General features: G+C 39.9%; 1 protein-coding gene across 1 annotated transcript; it reads right to left on the bottom strand.

Moving 5' to 3' along the window:
• Positions 1 to 8,061: 8,061 nt before the first annotated feature.
• Positions 8,062 to 16,288, bottom strand: tmx1 (thioredoxin-related transmembrane protein 1). The gene is made up of 8 exons (XM_085342578.1): positions 16,071 to 16,288; positions 15,622 to 15,737; positions 15,317 to 15,362; positions 13,843 to 13,971; positions 11,680 to 11,725; positions 10,379 to 10,480; positions 10,184 to 10,250; positions 8,062 to 10,091 (listed from the first exon to the last, which is right to left on the bottom strand). The coding sequence occupies exons 1-8, from the start codon at positions 16,232 to 16,234 to the stop codon at positions 9,865 to 9,867; spliced, it is 897 nt and encodes a 298-aa protein (XP_085198704.1). The 5' UTR covers positions 16,235 to 16,288; the 3' UTR covers positions 8,062 to 9,864.
• Between the last annotated feature and the right edge of the window lie 204 nt (positions 16,289 to 16,492).

Raw genomic sequence — 16,492 nt, 5'->3', positions numbered from 1 at the left:
ACAAGCTGCTGAAAACACTCCTCAGGAATTTTGCTCCATAATGACATTTCAATCAACTTTCTTCACCATTCTGATGCTCAGTTTGAACTTCAGCAGGTCACCTTGACCATGCCTACATGCCTACATGCCTAAATGCACTGAGATGCATTATGAGAACAGTTTTTAGTTAATACCAACTATTAGCGATTTTTCAGATGCCGATTTAACAAGATACGGGAATATTATATAATGCTCGACATTAGAAATTCCTAACTATTTGACTTGTGACTCAAGTATCTAATTAGGGGATTTCAAATGTCTAGAAATTTTTAGGCATTGCACAAGGCCAGACAAAGCAGAGCTTATCCTTTAAACTTCTTGTCTGGCTCCATTTAAAAACCCATTTGTAGGTGTAATTAAACAGTATTTCACCAAGAGAATTAAAAAAAAGAAAAAGAAAAGTGAAACAGAAGTATTTTTCTTCTTCTTCCCGTGACATTAATTATCTCACGATGCATTGCGAGTCTTAAGCGTGCAAAGGAAACCTTGGTCGTATAAACCTACTACACAGAAATAATTGCACCAATTAATTAAAGAGGGGTTTTCTCGTCATTCTTCACTTTTTAATTTTTCTCCTCGACCTTTCTGGCAGACAAACGATGGTGGAGAATGCACACACACACACACACACACACACACACACACACACACACACACACACACACACACACACACACACACAAAAACCTTGTGCACTGGGAGAGGGATAGTCAATAGAAAAGATTAAAAAATCTGTCACTTTTGAGCCCTTTTGCCATTGTTCCCCCGCTGTTAAGAGATTTAAGATGTCAAAGAAAACTCGCTCTCTTTTTTTCTCTTCACACAAAGGAATGCGGATTCTAAACACTCTCCCACGCCCAAACCTAAGACCAGATTTCACTTGTTCTTTTGACCCGTGATAATGTTTAAACTGTACTGGAGGGTGTTTTCACGTGTCAGCTCGGGGACTTAAACAATTCAAGAGGACCAGATGTGTGTTTCACATGGGTTGAGGTGCTCCAAAACAAACTATCATATCCATGGGAACAGCCGCACTGCTCGCTGAGTTTGGTTTAAAACTTTGGGACTGGAGTAAACATCGACTTCCTTCTGACTAGAAAATATGCGTCTTAACATCAGCGCAAACTAAAAGACTCATGAAGCAGTGCATCAACAGCACCCCTGAGATAAACATTTGCACAAGATTATTTTGCAAGACATACGAGAAAATGCATTGGCATTGTACCCCGCCTTTCGCCCTATGACAGCTGGGATAGGCTCCAGCGCCCCCCGCGACCCTGAACAGGATAAGCGGACGCAAATGGATGGATATGAGAAAATGCTTATAACATTAGATCGTGATTAAACAGCTGTGTAAAACGATGTCACATTGAAACTAATGACTTGATTTAGAGATTTAGAGAGTCACATCTCATGGTTTTGCAGTCCAAGACTATATTTTACCACATTATGAGCGTCAACATGCACATAATGTTCTTTTTGAGCAATTTTCTCTCTGACAGAGAAGAGCCAGATATTTCTCTCAGGTGCAAGCAAAGTGACAACAACCACACCCCTAGTATTAAGAGCCAGTATGTCAGTGTAGTGTTTACAGGTTCGCTATATGCAACCTTTGAGAAGTCTCTGTCATTATAAGTTAAAGAAAGCTGTGACAGTCTTTTATACCTTTATACTTTTGTTCTTGTGGTATTTTTAAATTTAACTCTACTGGTTAGAGGAAAATCCCTTTAAAAGTAGCAGTTTTGTGGAGTTTCCTTCTTGTTTTACTCAGGCTGTGAGCATTTATTATTTCTTTAAATGGACCGTGTGGTGTTTTTTTTCCTTCTCCGCCCCCTCTCCCCTCACCCCTGAAAATCCACTCAGTGTATCCTGTGTTTATACTTTATACCATGTTGCTATTTTAGTGCCCTTGCATTCAGGCAAAGAAACGTGGCAGGGTTTTCTCTCTGGCATAACCGCATTGGTTTCCTGAAAATGTACCTGCTGTAGACTGAATGGGAGACACAACAACAAACCATTGTGTTTCATTTTTATTTTTGTTTTAGCCGCCGTGTAATTATCTGGTCTGGAGGGAAGTGACAGAGCTCCTAGATGTAAATATGGGTGGATACAGAGGAGGGTGTTTGTGGAAGGAAAGAAAAGATTTTGGTCAACTGTAATTACAGTGGAGACGCAATTAGCCACTAAACAGACAGACTTTGTCATGAATGTGTAACGACACAATGAACATATTGAGTCTGAGCTGGACAAAGACCCTGCTACTGCTACAAGTAGTAATATCGTGAGCACGCGCCAGCCTAAAACCTTCCGAGAAAACTCAGAAACATGGAAAGTAGCTTTTTATCCTTAATTCGCCCCCTAAAAAGTAAAGAAATGTAAAGTAAATGGTTATTAAATGATAATTTAAGATTAAAAAAAAGGTGTCTTGAAGAGGTGCTAACAGTTTAGGTACAGCACTGCTAACATGTTTAAAGGTTTTTTCCATCCTGACATTTTTTCCAATTTACCACCTATTACATGGTGGTAGTTGAGATTAGTCAGTCAGGACCACAAACATGTCCAAAACCATTACTGTGTGTTGATATCCTCATTTTCCACTGATTTACACTCACAAAATTCAATCGTGTCTGCCCAAATGTTCCGGTGACGCGTCTTTCTCCCTTTACATGGGATCATCTGCCTCCATCTCCCCCTGTCCTCCTGTGTCACACCAACCCTCTGCATGTCCTCCTTCATCACATCTATAAAGCTCCTCTGCGATCTTCCTCTTTTCCTCCTGCCTGGCAGCTCCATATTCAACATCCTTTATCTAGTACGTGCACTATGCCCCCTCTGCACATATTCAAACCATCTCAGCCTCGACTCTTTAACGTTGTCTCCAAACTGCTCAAGCTAATGTGCTCATTTCTAGGTTTGTCCGTCCTGCTCATTCCCAGTGAAATAAACTCACAACCTTCACAACCTCTGCTCCTTACATCTCCAGCAAACAAGAAGGGGCTCAGAGCCGATCCCTGATGTAATCCCAGCCACACCTTAAACCCATCTGTCACTCCTACCGCAGGTCTCACTGTCCTCATACATGTCCTACACCACCCTCACATACTTCTCTGCCGCTCCTAACGTTCATGCAATACCACAATATCTGTTTCTGCTTTCTCTAGAGCCACAAAGTCACATTGTAGCTCCTTCTGTGCTCCTCTATACCTTCACATCAGTTAGTCTGGCTTCAACAAATCTCTCCCATAGTTTCATGTTATGACTGATCAGACAAACCAAGTTAAAAAAAAAATAAAAAAATCAGGCTCAGGTGGGAATGAAACACAGGTGAGACAAATGATGGTGAAGCAGGGTAAGACAAAGAAATGCAAACAATAATAATAATGCATTAAAAAAAACAAATAAAACAGAAACATGAGCACATACACATACTTAATTTTCAGCTAGATTCACAGATTTTCTCAGTAGCCACACAAGCATATTCTAATTTTCTTTCTTTGAATGATCTGATAAATTTTGTGGGTTTTCAGCACCACTGTGAAGAAAATTATCCTCATCTTAAACTGCTTTTTGAGGGTTTTGAAGTCTAAAGAAACAAAAACATGTCCAATCTCAGTGACCCAATACTCGGATGATCTTAAATTTTTCCTATTATAACAAAGAGATCTCAGTCTTTTTATCTTCCTTATGTGTGGTAATGGTCCAACCACATGGAGGGTACTGAGGGGACAAAGCTCACAGAACAAGCGCTGCCTTGTTGGACACTCACACTCTTACCTCGCTGGCGTCCAGTAGACCAGAGGGACCGGCAAGATCATATAACACTGTCCTGCTTTTCTCATGGATTTTTGTGGTCTGAGCCAAAACCTCTTCTGTCCACTGGGATTTATTTATTTATGTATTTTTAAAAGAGTTCAAACCAAAAAAATTCTTATGCCTCTTTCCGCATGCTGGATAAGTGACTTTTCATTTATTCTATGATAAGACGTTTAAGAGTTAGAGGAGTACAGACACTTTGTAGATTACCGTTATTATTGTGAGAGAAATTATAGCTGAAAAAATGGAAATGGAACTGATTCATAGAGTGAATTATATGAATTATGGAATTGGGCTACGGGGGTGTGGGAAACAAGATTTTGAAAGTTTCTGTTTGTGGTTGTCTGCAAAAGGTGTGTCAGGTTAAAACCTGCACATCCATTCAGTGAGAGGTAAAAAATTAGCCAGACAGACTTTCATTTCCCTTCCACAGACACAAGTTAAAGTACATTTACTCTGAGACTGTACTTTAACAGTTTTAATTTATTATTCTCCTCAACAACATCTATCTAAAAGCTACTGGTTGCTTATCTAAAGCTAACTATGCTGGGATTTATGGGAAGTACGCATGTATCCATAGACAGATGACTGAACAGGCCAGAGGGCTCAAAGAGTCAAATTCCCACTATTCATCTGCAAAACATTAAGCAAAAACAACAAACATAAGACTGGAAACAAATGCAGGAGGCTCACAGAGAGAACCAAACCCAATGCAAATTGTAAATCTGAAGGAACATTTCTACCAAAGCAGAGCAGTTCTGCTCAGCTGTTCTGTGTTTTCACATTAAAAAAGAGGCTTGAAGCCCTGATTCTCTTTGGGAACCTCAAAATAGTAAGACCTTGTGTCTGCAGAGGCATCAGTAGATGTGCTTTATTAAAAAAAAAAAGGGGAGGGAAAAGAAATTGTAATATCCATAAACGCCTCATGTAGCTCCACTTAGGAAAATATTAAGATATGAAAGAATTCAAATTATTTTTAAATATAAATAGAATGAGACAAAGTTAGAGAGGTACAGACAGAAGTGTGACAGAAGAGGATGATCCACTAGTCTGCCTGAAACTGCCATCTTACTTTGTTTTCTGGTGGCGAAAAAAGTAAAAGAGTTTCAAATCAACCACAAAGAGCTCCAAATCAAGCATAATGAGACAGAAACCAACTACAAAAAGACATAAAAATGAAGGCTTCTTTGCAAGAGGCCTTTCATATGACTAGAGCCAGGGGCAACTTGTTTCTTAACTGCTATAATACGATGGTTGACATGGTAATAAAGGCTTAATTAAACCTTGCATATTACCTATTAGTAATATTATAACACATAACACTTTAGTGCATATTTGTCTGGATTTAAGAAGCTAGAAACTTCTTTCACCTAAGACCTATAGCTGAAAGCCTCACTGTGAGCTTCTCTCTAATGAGCTCTAAATAAACCAGCAATTTTCATCTGCACTGATGATTCACACCCACCACAATGGCAACACAGCAGACTGAACTCCTTGGCATACACTTCCCCCCTTTGTTTCTCCAATGTAGAGAAGTCAGTGTTTCACCAAAGTCTACAGGATTCTCTTAACAGGGATCATCAAAGTCTGGAGAACTAATAAACCCAGCCAGCCTGAAAAGAAGAATGAAAGAGCCTCTGTAGAAATGTCACAGTACAACATAGTGTTATCATACAGAATCCAGCTCTCCTGCTGCAGACATGGCACTTCAGAAGAACACTGCTGGTAAAGTTAAAGCAAGGACAATAGCAAACTATATGGACCAAAGCGAGTTAAATGAACAAGAACAGAAACTACTAAACTGCCATCTGTCTTTGCTTTAGGATGCAGAACAGTACCCCGTTCAGCTTAAAGGGAATCTGCGTATGTGCCCGATAAATCAAACCCAGTATGGCAGCTTCAGTTGAGTGTGCATTCAGCTTTTATCAAGCATCTGCTCTGTGTTCTTCATGTGCAGGATGACCCCACTGCACTGAAGCGCCCGAGGGGGCGTGTAGCAGGCTGGTACAGTACATCAGGGGAATCCCATCAAACACCTTTCCTCTTTCATTCTCCTTCCAAGAAACATACTACTGCTAAACAGAGCGTGTGCACAAGGGTACTCAAGCTGAAATCACAGCTCTGATGAGAGATACAATACAGGAGTTGTCACTCAAGATAGGAAATGGGAAGCCTCAGGAGAATAAATTAGAGAAAATGTCAGCTGCAGCTTTTACATTCAGAATACCACACTTTTACATTCCTGTCACAATGTCCTGAGGTGCACATTTGTCTGACATAATGCTTACTAGTAGCTCCTGAGGTCAATGTTGGCTTTGAAAATAACTCAAAATGTGTGTGAGAGTGTCACCTGCTGGCAGACTTTGGCGCTTAATATAAAATATGTTCATTTAAAGTTTTTATATTTAGATTTTAAGATGGTTTAACTGGAGTTCACGTTCACTCATTTATTACATTTATTTGGCAGTTACCTGTTACCTTTTCATCCAGGTTTAAGCTGTGATCACTTTTTCATGTATACAAGAATATAGTATATATTGGTGGGGTTAGGTGAATTAGTGATTCTAAATTGGCCTTAGGTGAGACGGTGAGTGTGACGGTTGTCTGTCTCTCTGTGTTATCCCTGCATCAGATTGGTGACGTGTCCACAGTGTACGCGCCCTTCATGCTATGGTAGCTGGGATCGTCTCCAGACCACACATGGACCCCTGATAAGGATAAGGAGAAGAGGGTGGATGGATGGAGCACATGTGGCAGACCTTTGGTTTTCATGTCTCTTAATCAACTTGTCTTGTGATCCTTTATGTGGAGAAGCTGCTGCACAACACTAAGAAGAAGATAAAACTCTCTCCAGAGTGAGTACAGTAATCAAATTCAGCTACACACTGATGCATTTCCTTAAACAATGATACATCATCTACATTTATAGCACCTTTTAAACTTTTCCTCATTCAGCCTTTTACACCATGTACTGTATTTAAGTGGATGTAGCCAATTTAGTCAGTTTAGAAGAAAACCACCCAACATCCAGGCACAGTTACTGAACTTCCTTTAATTTTAATGGTCGCCAGAACAAAACAGAATGCATGCAAAACTGCATAAAGTTAAAACAAACAACAACTTAAAAAGCTTAAAGATTTTTACCTACCCCTTGAGTTTTTCTAAAGATTTTTAATTCAGGATTATTTGAGTACTGTCTCTGTCTGACTGTATCACTGCTCCCAATCATTATTCTGACTACACACCAGAAGCTGCCATGCTAAGCACTATTCAGCCAGTCACATGGTGGAAACTCATTTAGTTCATTTAGGAGTGTAGATATGGTCGAGATGACCTGTTCAAACCAAGCATTAAAGTGGGAAAGAAAGTTGTTTTAGGTGACTATGGGAATGGGTGTGTGAGACAAGCTGAGCATTTCAGAAACTGCTGATATCCTGAGATTTTTCCACACAACCATCTCAACAGTTTACAGACAATGATCTGAGAAAGAGAAAATATCCGCAGAGTGGCAGCTGTCTTTTTGTTGTTGTTGCTAGAGTGCAGAGAATAGTCAAATTCCTTTAAGCTGATAGAAAAGTAAGGCTCCATCCTGCTGCTGGTGGTGTAATGGTGTAGGAGATATCTTCTTGACATACTTTGAGCCCCTTATCACAAACTGAGCATCACTGTTAAACACTGAAGGCCCCCTCAAGCTCGTTGCTTACCATCTACATCCTGATAGTAAGACTTCCTGATGGCTGCTTTCAGCAGGATATCACACCATGTCTCAAAGCTCAAATCATTTCAAACTGGTTTCATGCCTGTGACAGTTAATCTAGTAGAGACCTTTGGGATGTGGTGGAACAGGAGATTTCAATCATGGCTGTCAAATCTGCAGAAACTCTGTGACACCATGAAGTCAACATCGATCAAAATCTCTGAGGAATGTTTCCAGCACCTCCGTAAATCATCTGAAGTTCTGATGCAAAATTGGTCCATCTGGTAATAACATAGTAATAAAGTGTCCAGTGAGTCTTAATCACCCAAGTAACTCTTTACCAAATTTTTTATTTCTTCAAATATTGTCAAATCTACCACTTGACAATTTTCTCGCTTCACCTGCTTAATATCCTTTTTGCATCTTTGTCAAACTGTATATTTTACAGAATAATATCACGCAAAAGCAAAACAACAGCTAAAAGTTAATGTTTTTTAGAGTTAACCCTTTATTTAAAGAAACAATCAAGCATCACAGGTGACTCACTGTAAAGTGAGAATGCTACAAGTCATATGTACAACCAGTTTCATCCATCACCTAAATGATCAATTGGCTTTTTCAGGAATAAAAATCAGCATAGAAAAAAAAAATCTAAATAAATGCAAGTCATTACAAGCCCCTTCAGAACGAAAACGTGTAACAAAACACTGGTCGTGTACTGGGTCTGTAGTTCGGTTAAAAGGAGGAAAAGTATACAGGAGTTAATGTTCTTTGAGTGCCATCGTTCATAAAGTGTTAATGAGACGTCAGCGCACGATGTGTGTCACTCATGCATATAAAAGAAGCTCAGGTGTTTGACATTTTTACAAGTGATGTTGGTGAGGGGAAAAAAAAAAAAGAAAACACGTCAGTTTTATTATTGCTCCTCAAAGCGGAGCAGCATTAGTACAGATATGCCACACATCGCTCTGGATAGAGGAATTTACCAAGTCTTCATATTGTTCGTCTTCTTAATCGCACCTACACGGCGTTGCAGACCTGGCCTCGCAAAGGGTTTTGTTTGTTTTTTAATCAAATATCTTTTCATAGTTAAAGAATCACAAGTAAAAATATTAGAAACAGATAATAAATCAGACATAACATTAATAGCTTTAGGATAACTTATGGGGAAACTAAAGAATCTACTGAAAAACATTCTCCACGTCTTTAATTTAAACTCAATATCACATCTGTGCAAGATGGCCTAGTACTTTGCTGAACAACAGAAACACAGCCTAGTCAAAGTGAAAGAGTGATGTGATCGTCGCTCTTTCTATAGCATAGATGCTATTCGAAGGGTTCCTGCCCCACATGTACCTGTGTCAAGAGGATGTCTGTAATACGGCCTGGGCTGTGTTAACTGTTCAAACTAGTATTCTAAATAGGGTCACAAATACAAGTGTAGCCACATTTGCATTTGATATATTTAAAATATTTACCACAAAGCTTGTGGCTGAGTTTAAATTAACTTCACATGAATAAAAGAGAAAACGAGCATCACTGTTTGCCGCACTCAAACCCAAGTCTAAACCATAGCTGTAACACGACGGCTAATACAAACGTAAAGATTCCTACAGTTGCTTCAATTTAAAAGCCTCCATTTGGTAAGAAGGAGGCTTTTATAGTGAAACAGCCACAGAAAAGTCAATGTGGGAAAATATCAAATCACTCCTTTTTTTTTTTTTTTAAATCTGCAACAAGCAAACTGAAAAACTAACATTTTAGACGTCCTTCGCCACGTTCTCGCCATCAGACACAGAAAGTGGAAAGGTGTGTGAACATTAGGGTTCAAGTTGCAGATGAAATCAAATTAAATGAAGTTACCTGTCCACATAGATAACCTACAACCCTGTTATAATAATTCAGAGATTAAAAATATAACACATTTATTTAAAAAACAATGCATAGCATAAACATCGTTGCAAAAATCCAGCCGCACTGCACGCCATACCTAAACCTCAGCTAGACCGTTTGTTTCAGAAACAGGTGTCTGGAGCGCTGCTTTTCTTTTTCCAGGTGGAGTCTGCTGCTTAGGCTTAGAGAGAGAGCAGAGGCGAAAGTCTAAAGCTCTCCTTTAAAAAAATGGGGGAGGGAGAAAAAGAAAAGAAGTGAGGCATTTTTAGGATCTTGGGGGTGAGGAACAGGACCAACGGGAAGATTTTGGACTCTGCTCTAAAAGAAACAAACAAACAAAAAAAAACACTGCTGCTCAGGAACTTGGCTCCTTCAACTCTGCTGTCTCAACGGTACTCGTGTCAAGAGGAGGCTCTCTCTCTCTAAGTGTCCTCTTCCTCGCCCCGGTTGCCCACCACCCGCTTCCTCAGGGCGTCGTCAGGGAAAGCCTGCCCCCTGGGTTCAGGGCGGCCCTCGGGAGATCCTCTCCGTTTTCTCCAGACCTCGTCGTGGTCCTCTTCTTCCTCCTCCTCGTCATCTTCCTCGCCATCAGCCTCAATGGCATCCTCTTGTTGCTGGATTAATCTCGCCTGATCCATAGTCTGTTTCTCTGCACAGCAGCATTTGGAGCAACAGTCAGTATCTTACTGTATATAACATAAATGTGAATTAGTATTTAGTCTAATCTATTACAAAACTCACTTGGGTAGTAATCGTGAGAAGAGAATCTTCTTGAGGGGAAAACGAAATCTGCAATGAACACCAGTAACTGCAACAGACAAGACAGGATTAACCGTTAAACCACTGGGAATGTGTGCATTTGTGATGAACGATGTAAGAGCTTCAAAACAGAATCATTTCGGTTTCATAATGACAAAGCGCGGCAAAATTACTCACCAGACCCAACGCCAGGCCAGAAAACAGAGTGGCCAAGCCAAAGATAACATATGATCCCCAAACGGGAATCCCCAGCTTCTCCGTCATGTAGTTATGACAACGCTGGAAATCACAAGAGACGAGATATTTCAACCCACATCAACAAAGCATCCCAATTCAATTATTCTTTAGATCTTTTTTAACCCGTGCTTTTGTTTATATGTAGCTAAAATTCATATCATCAATAGAAGGGTCCAGTGAACATCTGGCGCCACCTTCAGGCCACACGCTGAACTGATTATACAGGTACAGCAGGGTAGAGCGCCAAAGATTTGAAAGTTGAATCTATAGTTTTTATAGCTTATATATACAATTTAGTTCTTGTTTTAACAGCTACAGTTCTGTGCAAAAGTCTTAAACCTCCCCTAATTTCTTTATACCGTATTTGGAAAATGGGAAAAGGGTGCAGAGATTTATTGAACATAGATGGAAATACAGAATAAGAGACAAAAAGTGAGCTTCTTATAAGCTTAAGAGTTAATTTTTGGTATGACCACAGCCTTAATGCTTTTAGGGAAGCCTTTTCTATGATTTCTTTAAGCAGTCTTCAGGAATAGAAGCTCTTCTTTGACTGCTTTTTGTTCAATATGCAGCCAAATGCAGTCAATGCCAAAAGAAAAACTTTGTAAGACCTTCAGACAGTCTGGAGGACGATTGCTCAAGACTGTTAAAAAATATTCACAAGAAAGCGGGACTCCTTGGAAACAAATGTAAAGAAATGAGGGGCAGCTGAAGACTATTGCACAGTTGTATCACAGCTGAACTGAATTAGATTCGGGAATATTCATCAGCAGCTTAACAGTAAGATATCACGACACTTAAACTGTCATTTAAAACAAAGCTGCCAACGGAGATACTCAAAATATATTTGAAACATCAAGTATGTGGTAGAGTTTACTTGTGTCCTGGTGCGTTTATCAATGTGTAAAGCCATTCTTAAGCCATCTGTCATAACCCCATGCAACTGATGTATGTCTTAACTCTGCATCCTAATTCAATTAAGCTGGGCAAGGCTTCCCTCAAAATTTCCTGTTTCCACCTATCTGAGTAATGTTTGATTACTCAATTCTCTGTAAGGTCCACTTACATTTGTTTTTCATCCAGTGTGCCAGCTCCGTAAAACTGGATTAGAAGTTTACAATTTGCACATGAAAGCAAGTCTAATTTCAACATGTAATTTCACTTTAGGCGTGACATGCACACAAAATAAATGCTTAATATGCATAATAACCTACAGCACTGAGAGAGAAATCCTCACTTACCCGGATAAACATGGAGAGCTTGAACAAAGCAGACATCGAATTCATTCTGTCAACAGAGGAGGGGAGGACAGCGTGTAATATAACACTGTTTCAATCTCTCACGTCACTACAAAGCCAAGACAAAAATAACAGGAGCGGCACAGGAGGGTGTGCATTTGTGTCTCACTTAAAAGCATCATGAAGAAAAGAGTAAACACTTCAAGTGATTTTCTGCTTTTTCAAAGGACAACAGTGACTCATTATTATTAAACTAATTGATAAATGGAGAATGAATCATTTCCCATCACAAATTCTACCTTGAACATGAAGCAGGGCTCTAGAGTGCAACCAAATTTTTCAGTGGTGCGACTAAAAAAAAAATATTTGGTTGCACCTGTGCGACCAACTGTTCGGGTAGCAAAAAAAAAAAAAAATCTGCAACCTTCCCTGTGGTCAACAACAGACACACATTTTGCCCCTATCGTGGACTAAACCAATCAGAGATAGTCAGGGGCGGGACCTCTCTGATTGGCCGTGGTCCAGTTGAAAGTGCAGGTGGAAGTGGGAGGTGAATAAAGCGATATTATTCATTAAATCCTGAATCGACTTTTAAATATAACTGTGTTTTGCCAGAAATGCCAGATTCTCAGATTAAAGCTCACAAAACCATTTCAACAACAACCAAACAGCAAATGAGAGCAGGTACACGGATTCCACACAAAGACGTAAACACAGAGCCGACGCATCAGAATCAACTTTGTCTTTCTCGGCTTTCTCACCCGACGGCCCGTAGACGGACACGCTGTCGGAGCTTAGCGATCCTGATGCGTCCGGTCCGCGCTGTGTTTACGTCTTTTTGCGCTGATTCTGAGCTGCAGGTTTTGTCTCTCCAACCAAAATTCACCGAGCCAGCAGCAAAAGAAGCAGCAAACTGCGCTTCACATTTGATCAATGTCATCATGAATTTTGCTGTTTTGCTTCCACGACTATTAAAAACACACTTCATGCACAGCTAGCTCTCTCTCTATCTCTCTCTGTACTTCAAGAACAGTTTCCCGTCTCCAATCTCTGTTTTCTGTATTATTATTACCCACCAGTCTACCGTTGTTTACAGCGCTGTTGGCTGCTGTCTTTTTCTTTTCTTTTTTTCACTTAAATGACTTCGGACAAGAAAGCCTATTTTTTCTGTTGTTCAATACTGAAGAAATTTAAACTTTATATGCAGAACATTGTAGAATATTTTTAAGGTTATCTGCTATAAAAAGCCAGACCAGGAAAATCTCCTTCATGTTTTTCTGTGTTTTATTCTCAGTTACTTTCACACAAAGGCATCTGCTGTGATGTTCACAATTCTGATGAAGTCAGTACTGATAAATGATCAGAATTATAATATTTTTGACTGTCTGAGGCTAAGTTGAATCGAATCGGGACTTTGAAAACCGGAATCGAATGGATTATAGAAATCAGTGATGATACCCAGCCCTAGTGAGCAGCCTAGGCACGACAGAAGTGGATGTAATAATAATAATAATAATAATGGATTGGATTTATATAGCGTTTTTCTAGGCACCCAAAGCGCTTTACAATACCACTATTCATTCACTCTCACATTCATACACTGGTGGAGGCAAGCTACAGTTGTAGCCACAGCTGCCCTGGGGCAGACTGACAGAAGCGAGGCTGCCATATTGCGCCATCGGCCCCTCTGGCCAACACCAGTAGGCAAGTAGGGTAAAGTGTCTTGCCCAGGGACACAACGACCAGGACAGAGAGCCCAGGGATCGAACCGGCGACCTTCTGGTTACAGATGCGATTCCCAACCCCCTGAGCCACGGTCGCCACGGATGTAGCTGTAATAGGAAAAGAACTATTGCTAACTTTTCTGTTAAGTTAAGGCCTGATCCTTCTGAAATTCATAGCCAGTGCTCTGACACGGTGTCATCAATCTTTGAATGCTGAAAAAGCACAGTGTATCCAGAAAAACACATTATATTATATAAATTATTATAAAATTTGTGTGCGCCTAACTTTTGTGCCGGTACGCCTAACTTTTTGAAGTTAGCCGTACCTGTACACCCATGGCAAAAAGTTAGTCTAGAGCCCTGTGAAGGAAAACTAATTTAACTAATAACCCGGGCTGATACAACTCTAGCATTAATAGCATAGAGAATTACTGAAACTCACAAAAAGGAAGACGGTCCAAACCAAGAGGAAACCGGCTCGACTGCTTTCCATTTCTGGTCATGAACGAAGCTGAGGAAGTCATCTTTAGTGCGAGCTCCCTGGTACTTGCGGAAGACGCCGTCCTTAGAGCTGAAACACACAGATTCACACAGATAGGGACCATCTTATCGCCTGATATACTATCAAAAAATGCGTGCATTTAGCAGCTATAGTGGCTTTGAGCCTGAGAGCTGAAGTTGAGCGACAAGCTGCAGGATAAAGTAGTGAAGTGATAAAGATTTGAATTTTCTCCACTAAACAAATGAAAAATGATTGAATGAAGTATTTTACTGCATCAAGGGAAAGTTAATTTATTTGTGCTTCTACGTTTTCATGTCATGATTTCTGCATTCTCCTGAACCACAGGTCCAATTATACGCCACTGCCAATTTATGAAGAGATAATGTGTCATTTTATATGATGAATTTATTGTTGATTCCAAACAAACAAACAAACAAACAAACAGAAACGCATAGGTGCTGCTCACCTGTTTGCTGCGGATTTTGTAACTGTTAGAGCTGCAACTGCAATTAGTAATGCTATGGATAGCCATCAGGAGCTGAACTGTAACTCCTTTTTTGTGCTCCTAATATAATAAACCTTCAATTTGAACTGGCAGTGCTTCAGAAGGATAAATTTAGATCTGTTGCTAATAGACAGGAATAGACAGGAATTCAAGAGCTCAGCCTGCACAAATTTGCCAATTCACTACAAACAAACATACACACACCCAGTATATAGCTAGTACTGCACATATAAACTGAAGTGGCACAGCCAGAACAACTAAAGCAGAGCCACTGTTATAATCTGTTTTAGTCAGCCAAATAAACAGTGCAGAGACACGGGTCAATCTTTCAATACTCACTATGAGCTACAGGAAAATAAACACACTACTAGTTCAGGGGCACCAAAGAAGCCTCAGGTTATTCTTTTTTTTTTTTCACTTAAAAATTTGGTCTGTTGCAATCTGAAAACTTTAGCTTCAACTCTGGCAGTTTAGGCTAGGTAATTTTGAAAACTATGTGGCATTTTGACTGTACTGCATTGTTACTGGAAACATGAAGGAAATGTGGAGAAAAAGACAGCAGGTTAGACTTGATCACAGGGTCAGAACTTACTAGTTGTTCCTCATACAAGACTAAATATAAGATTAAGACTGAGAAGGGGCGGCACCTTTCCATCCGAGTCACCAAGACTGTGGAATAGTTTCCTACTGCAGCTACTTTTAGCTGATTCTTTGAACTCTATGGCAAACCAGTTAAAACGTTTTTGTTCCTATCCTATAAATCCTATTTCTGCTACTGTACTTAAGAGTCCCAATGCAAAGTTTTCTGCCGTCCACAGACCAAACCATGATAAAACAACAGCTTGCACAGCTGGGTTAACTCATTTAAAAGAGGAAGTAAATAAAACCACAAAATAACCATGAACTTACTGGTATATAGTAGGAAGTGAAGTGATGATGAATCGCCCGCTCAAACCTTAGAAAGGGGGGAGACAAGTACACCAAGTGACAGACATGTTGAAGTGATCTTCAGCTACAGACCAACATTAGTATTAACACCTTACAAGAGGCTGGAAAAACAATGACTGACTCACTGCAGAGTTGCCATATCATTGCCAAATCTGTAACATCATCCTTTCCAACACAGAGAGGTTTCCTGAACTGACCTGAAAGCTTTGTTTCATGTGTACAAGTCATTGTGTAGTTGGTAAATGGGAGCGGTCATTCAGACCCACCTGGCTGCTCTGTCACATCCACTTTTGCTATGTTGACCCCCATGTCCTCTCCCCAGTCCGCAAACTCCTTCCACGCTGGTTGGAGCTGCTGGCACGCTGGACACCAGGGTGCGTAGCTGATGGAGATCAAGTTTCACAAAGAAAGACGCAAATCAGGAGCACAATTATCACTTTCACCGTGCAGATAACCACTAATCTACGAGTTATTATGAGTCTGTTATTTAGCAAAGTGAACCCCATGCAACTGATGTAAGCTGGTTAGCTAAAAATAGCAGCTGTTAGCAGAGCTGAACAATTTGAATTTGTCCTGACTACATGTCGAAATAAAAGATAACAATTAAATAAAACTAATGACCGTTGCCTTTAGACGGCTGGACTCGTGTTTATGGGAGTTTAAAAATAAATCTTGCTGACTAGTTGTGAGCACCGGACGTTAGCAAGACACTGACAATTCAATCATCCATTCCCCAGTCAGGATCTCCTCCCAGTTAGCATCCGTTACTTCTTTGAGACTGTCCGGCTTGGCCAAAAGTGGCGACGTTGTAAAGCATATTCCCAGCAGTGAAAAGTATATCCATGACGTGTGCTTCGTTTGCAGAAGTAAAGAAAACATGTTTGAGCCTCTGGTGCTCTTGGGTGCTACTGCTGCAGCTAGCTAGCAAACACGCTGTGCCTAACTTCCGCTGTGCGCCTAAACGTCACCGGTCAGCTGACGATTCAAATTATTTTTAATTAATTTTTCTCCAAAATATAGCTGGAACCATACATTTTCAATGTTTATTTTATTTCTTAATATTTATATTTATTTATAAATATTTAAAATGTATATTTATTTATATATTTGAAAATATATTTAATCTGAACAATTTAT

This window comes from Diplotaxodon limnothrissa, linkage group LG19 (genome assembly GCF_057381915.1).
Source record: "Diplotaxodon limnothrissa isolate DT_005_m linkage group LG19, D_limnothrissa_male_GT1.1, whole genome shotgun sequence".
Taxonomy (NCBI): Eukaryota; Metazoa; Chordata; class Actinopteri; order Cichliformes; family Cichlidae; genus Diplotaxodon; species Diplotaxodon limnothrissa.
This window is presented reverse-complemented; position numbering and strand designations above follow the sequence as displayed.

Coding starts and splice junctions, on each gene's coding strand:
- tmx1 (XM_085342578.1), bottom strand. CDS start 16,234: ATGTTTTCTTTACTTCTGCAAACGAAGCACACGTCATGGATATACTTT. Junction 15,738..16,070: donor GGGGAATGGATGATTGAATT/GTCAGTGTCTTG, acceptor GATCTCCATCAG/CTACGCACCCTGGTGTCCAG. Junction 11,726..13,842: donor TTTGGACCGTCTTCCTTTTT/GTGAGTTTCAGT, acceptor CTCTGTTGACAG/AATGAATTCGATGTCTGCTT.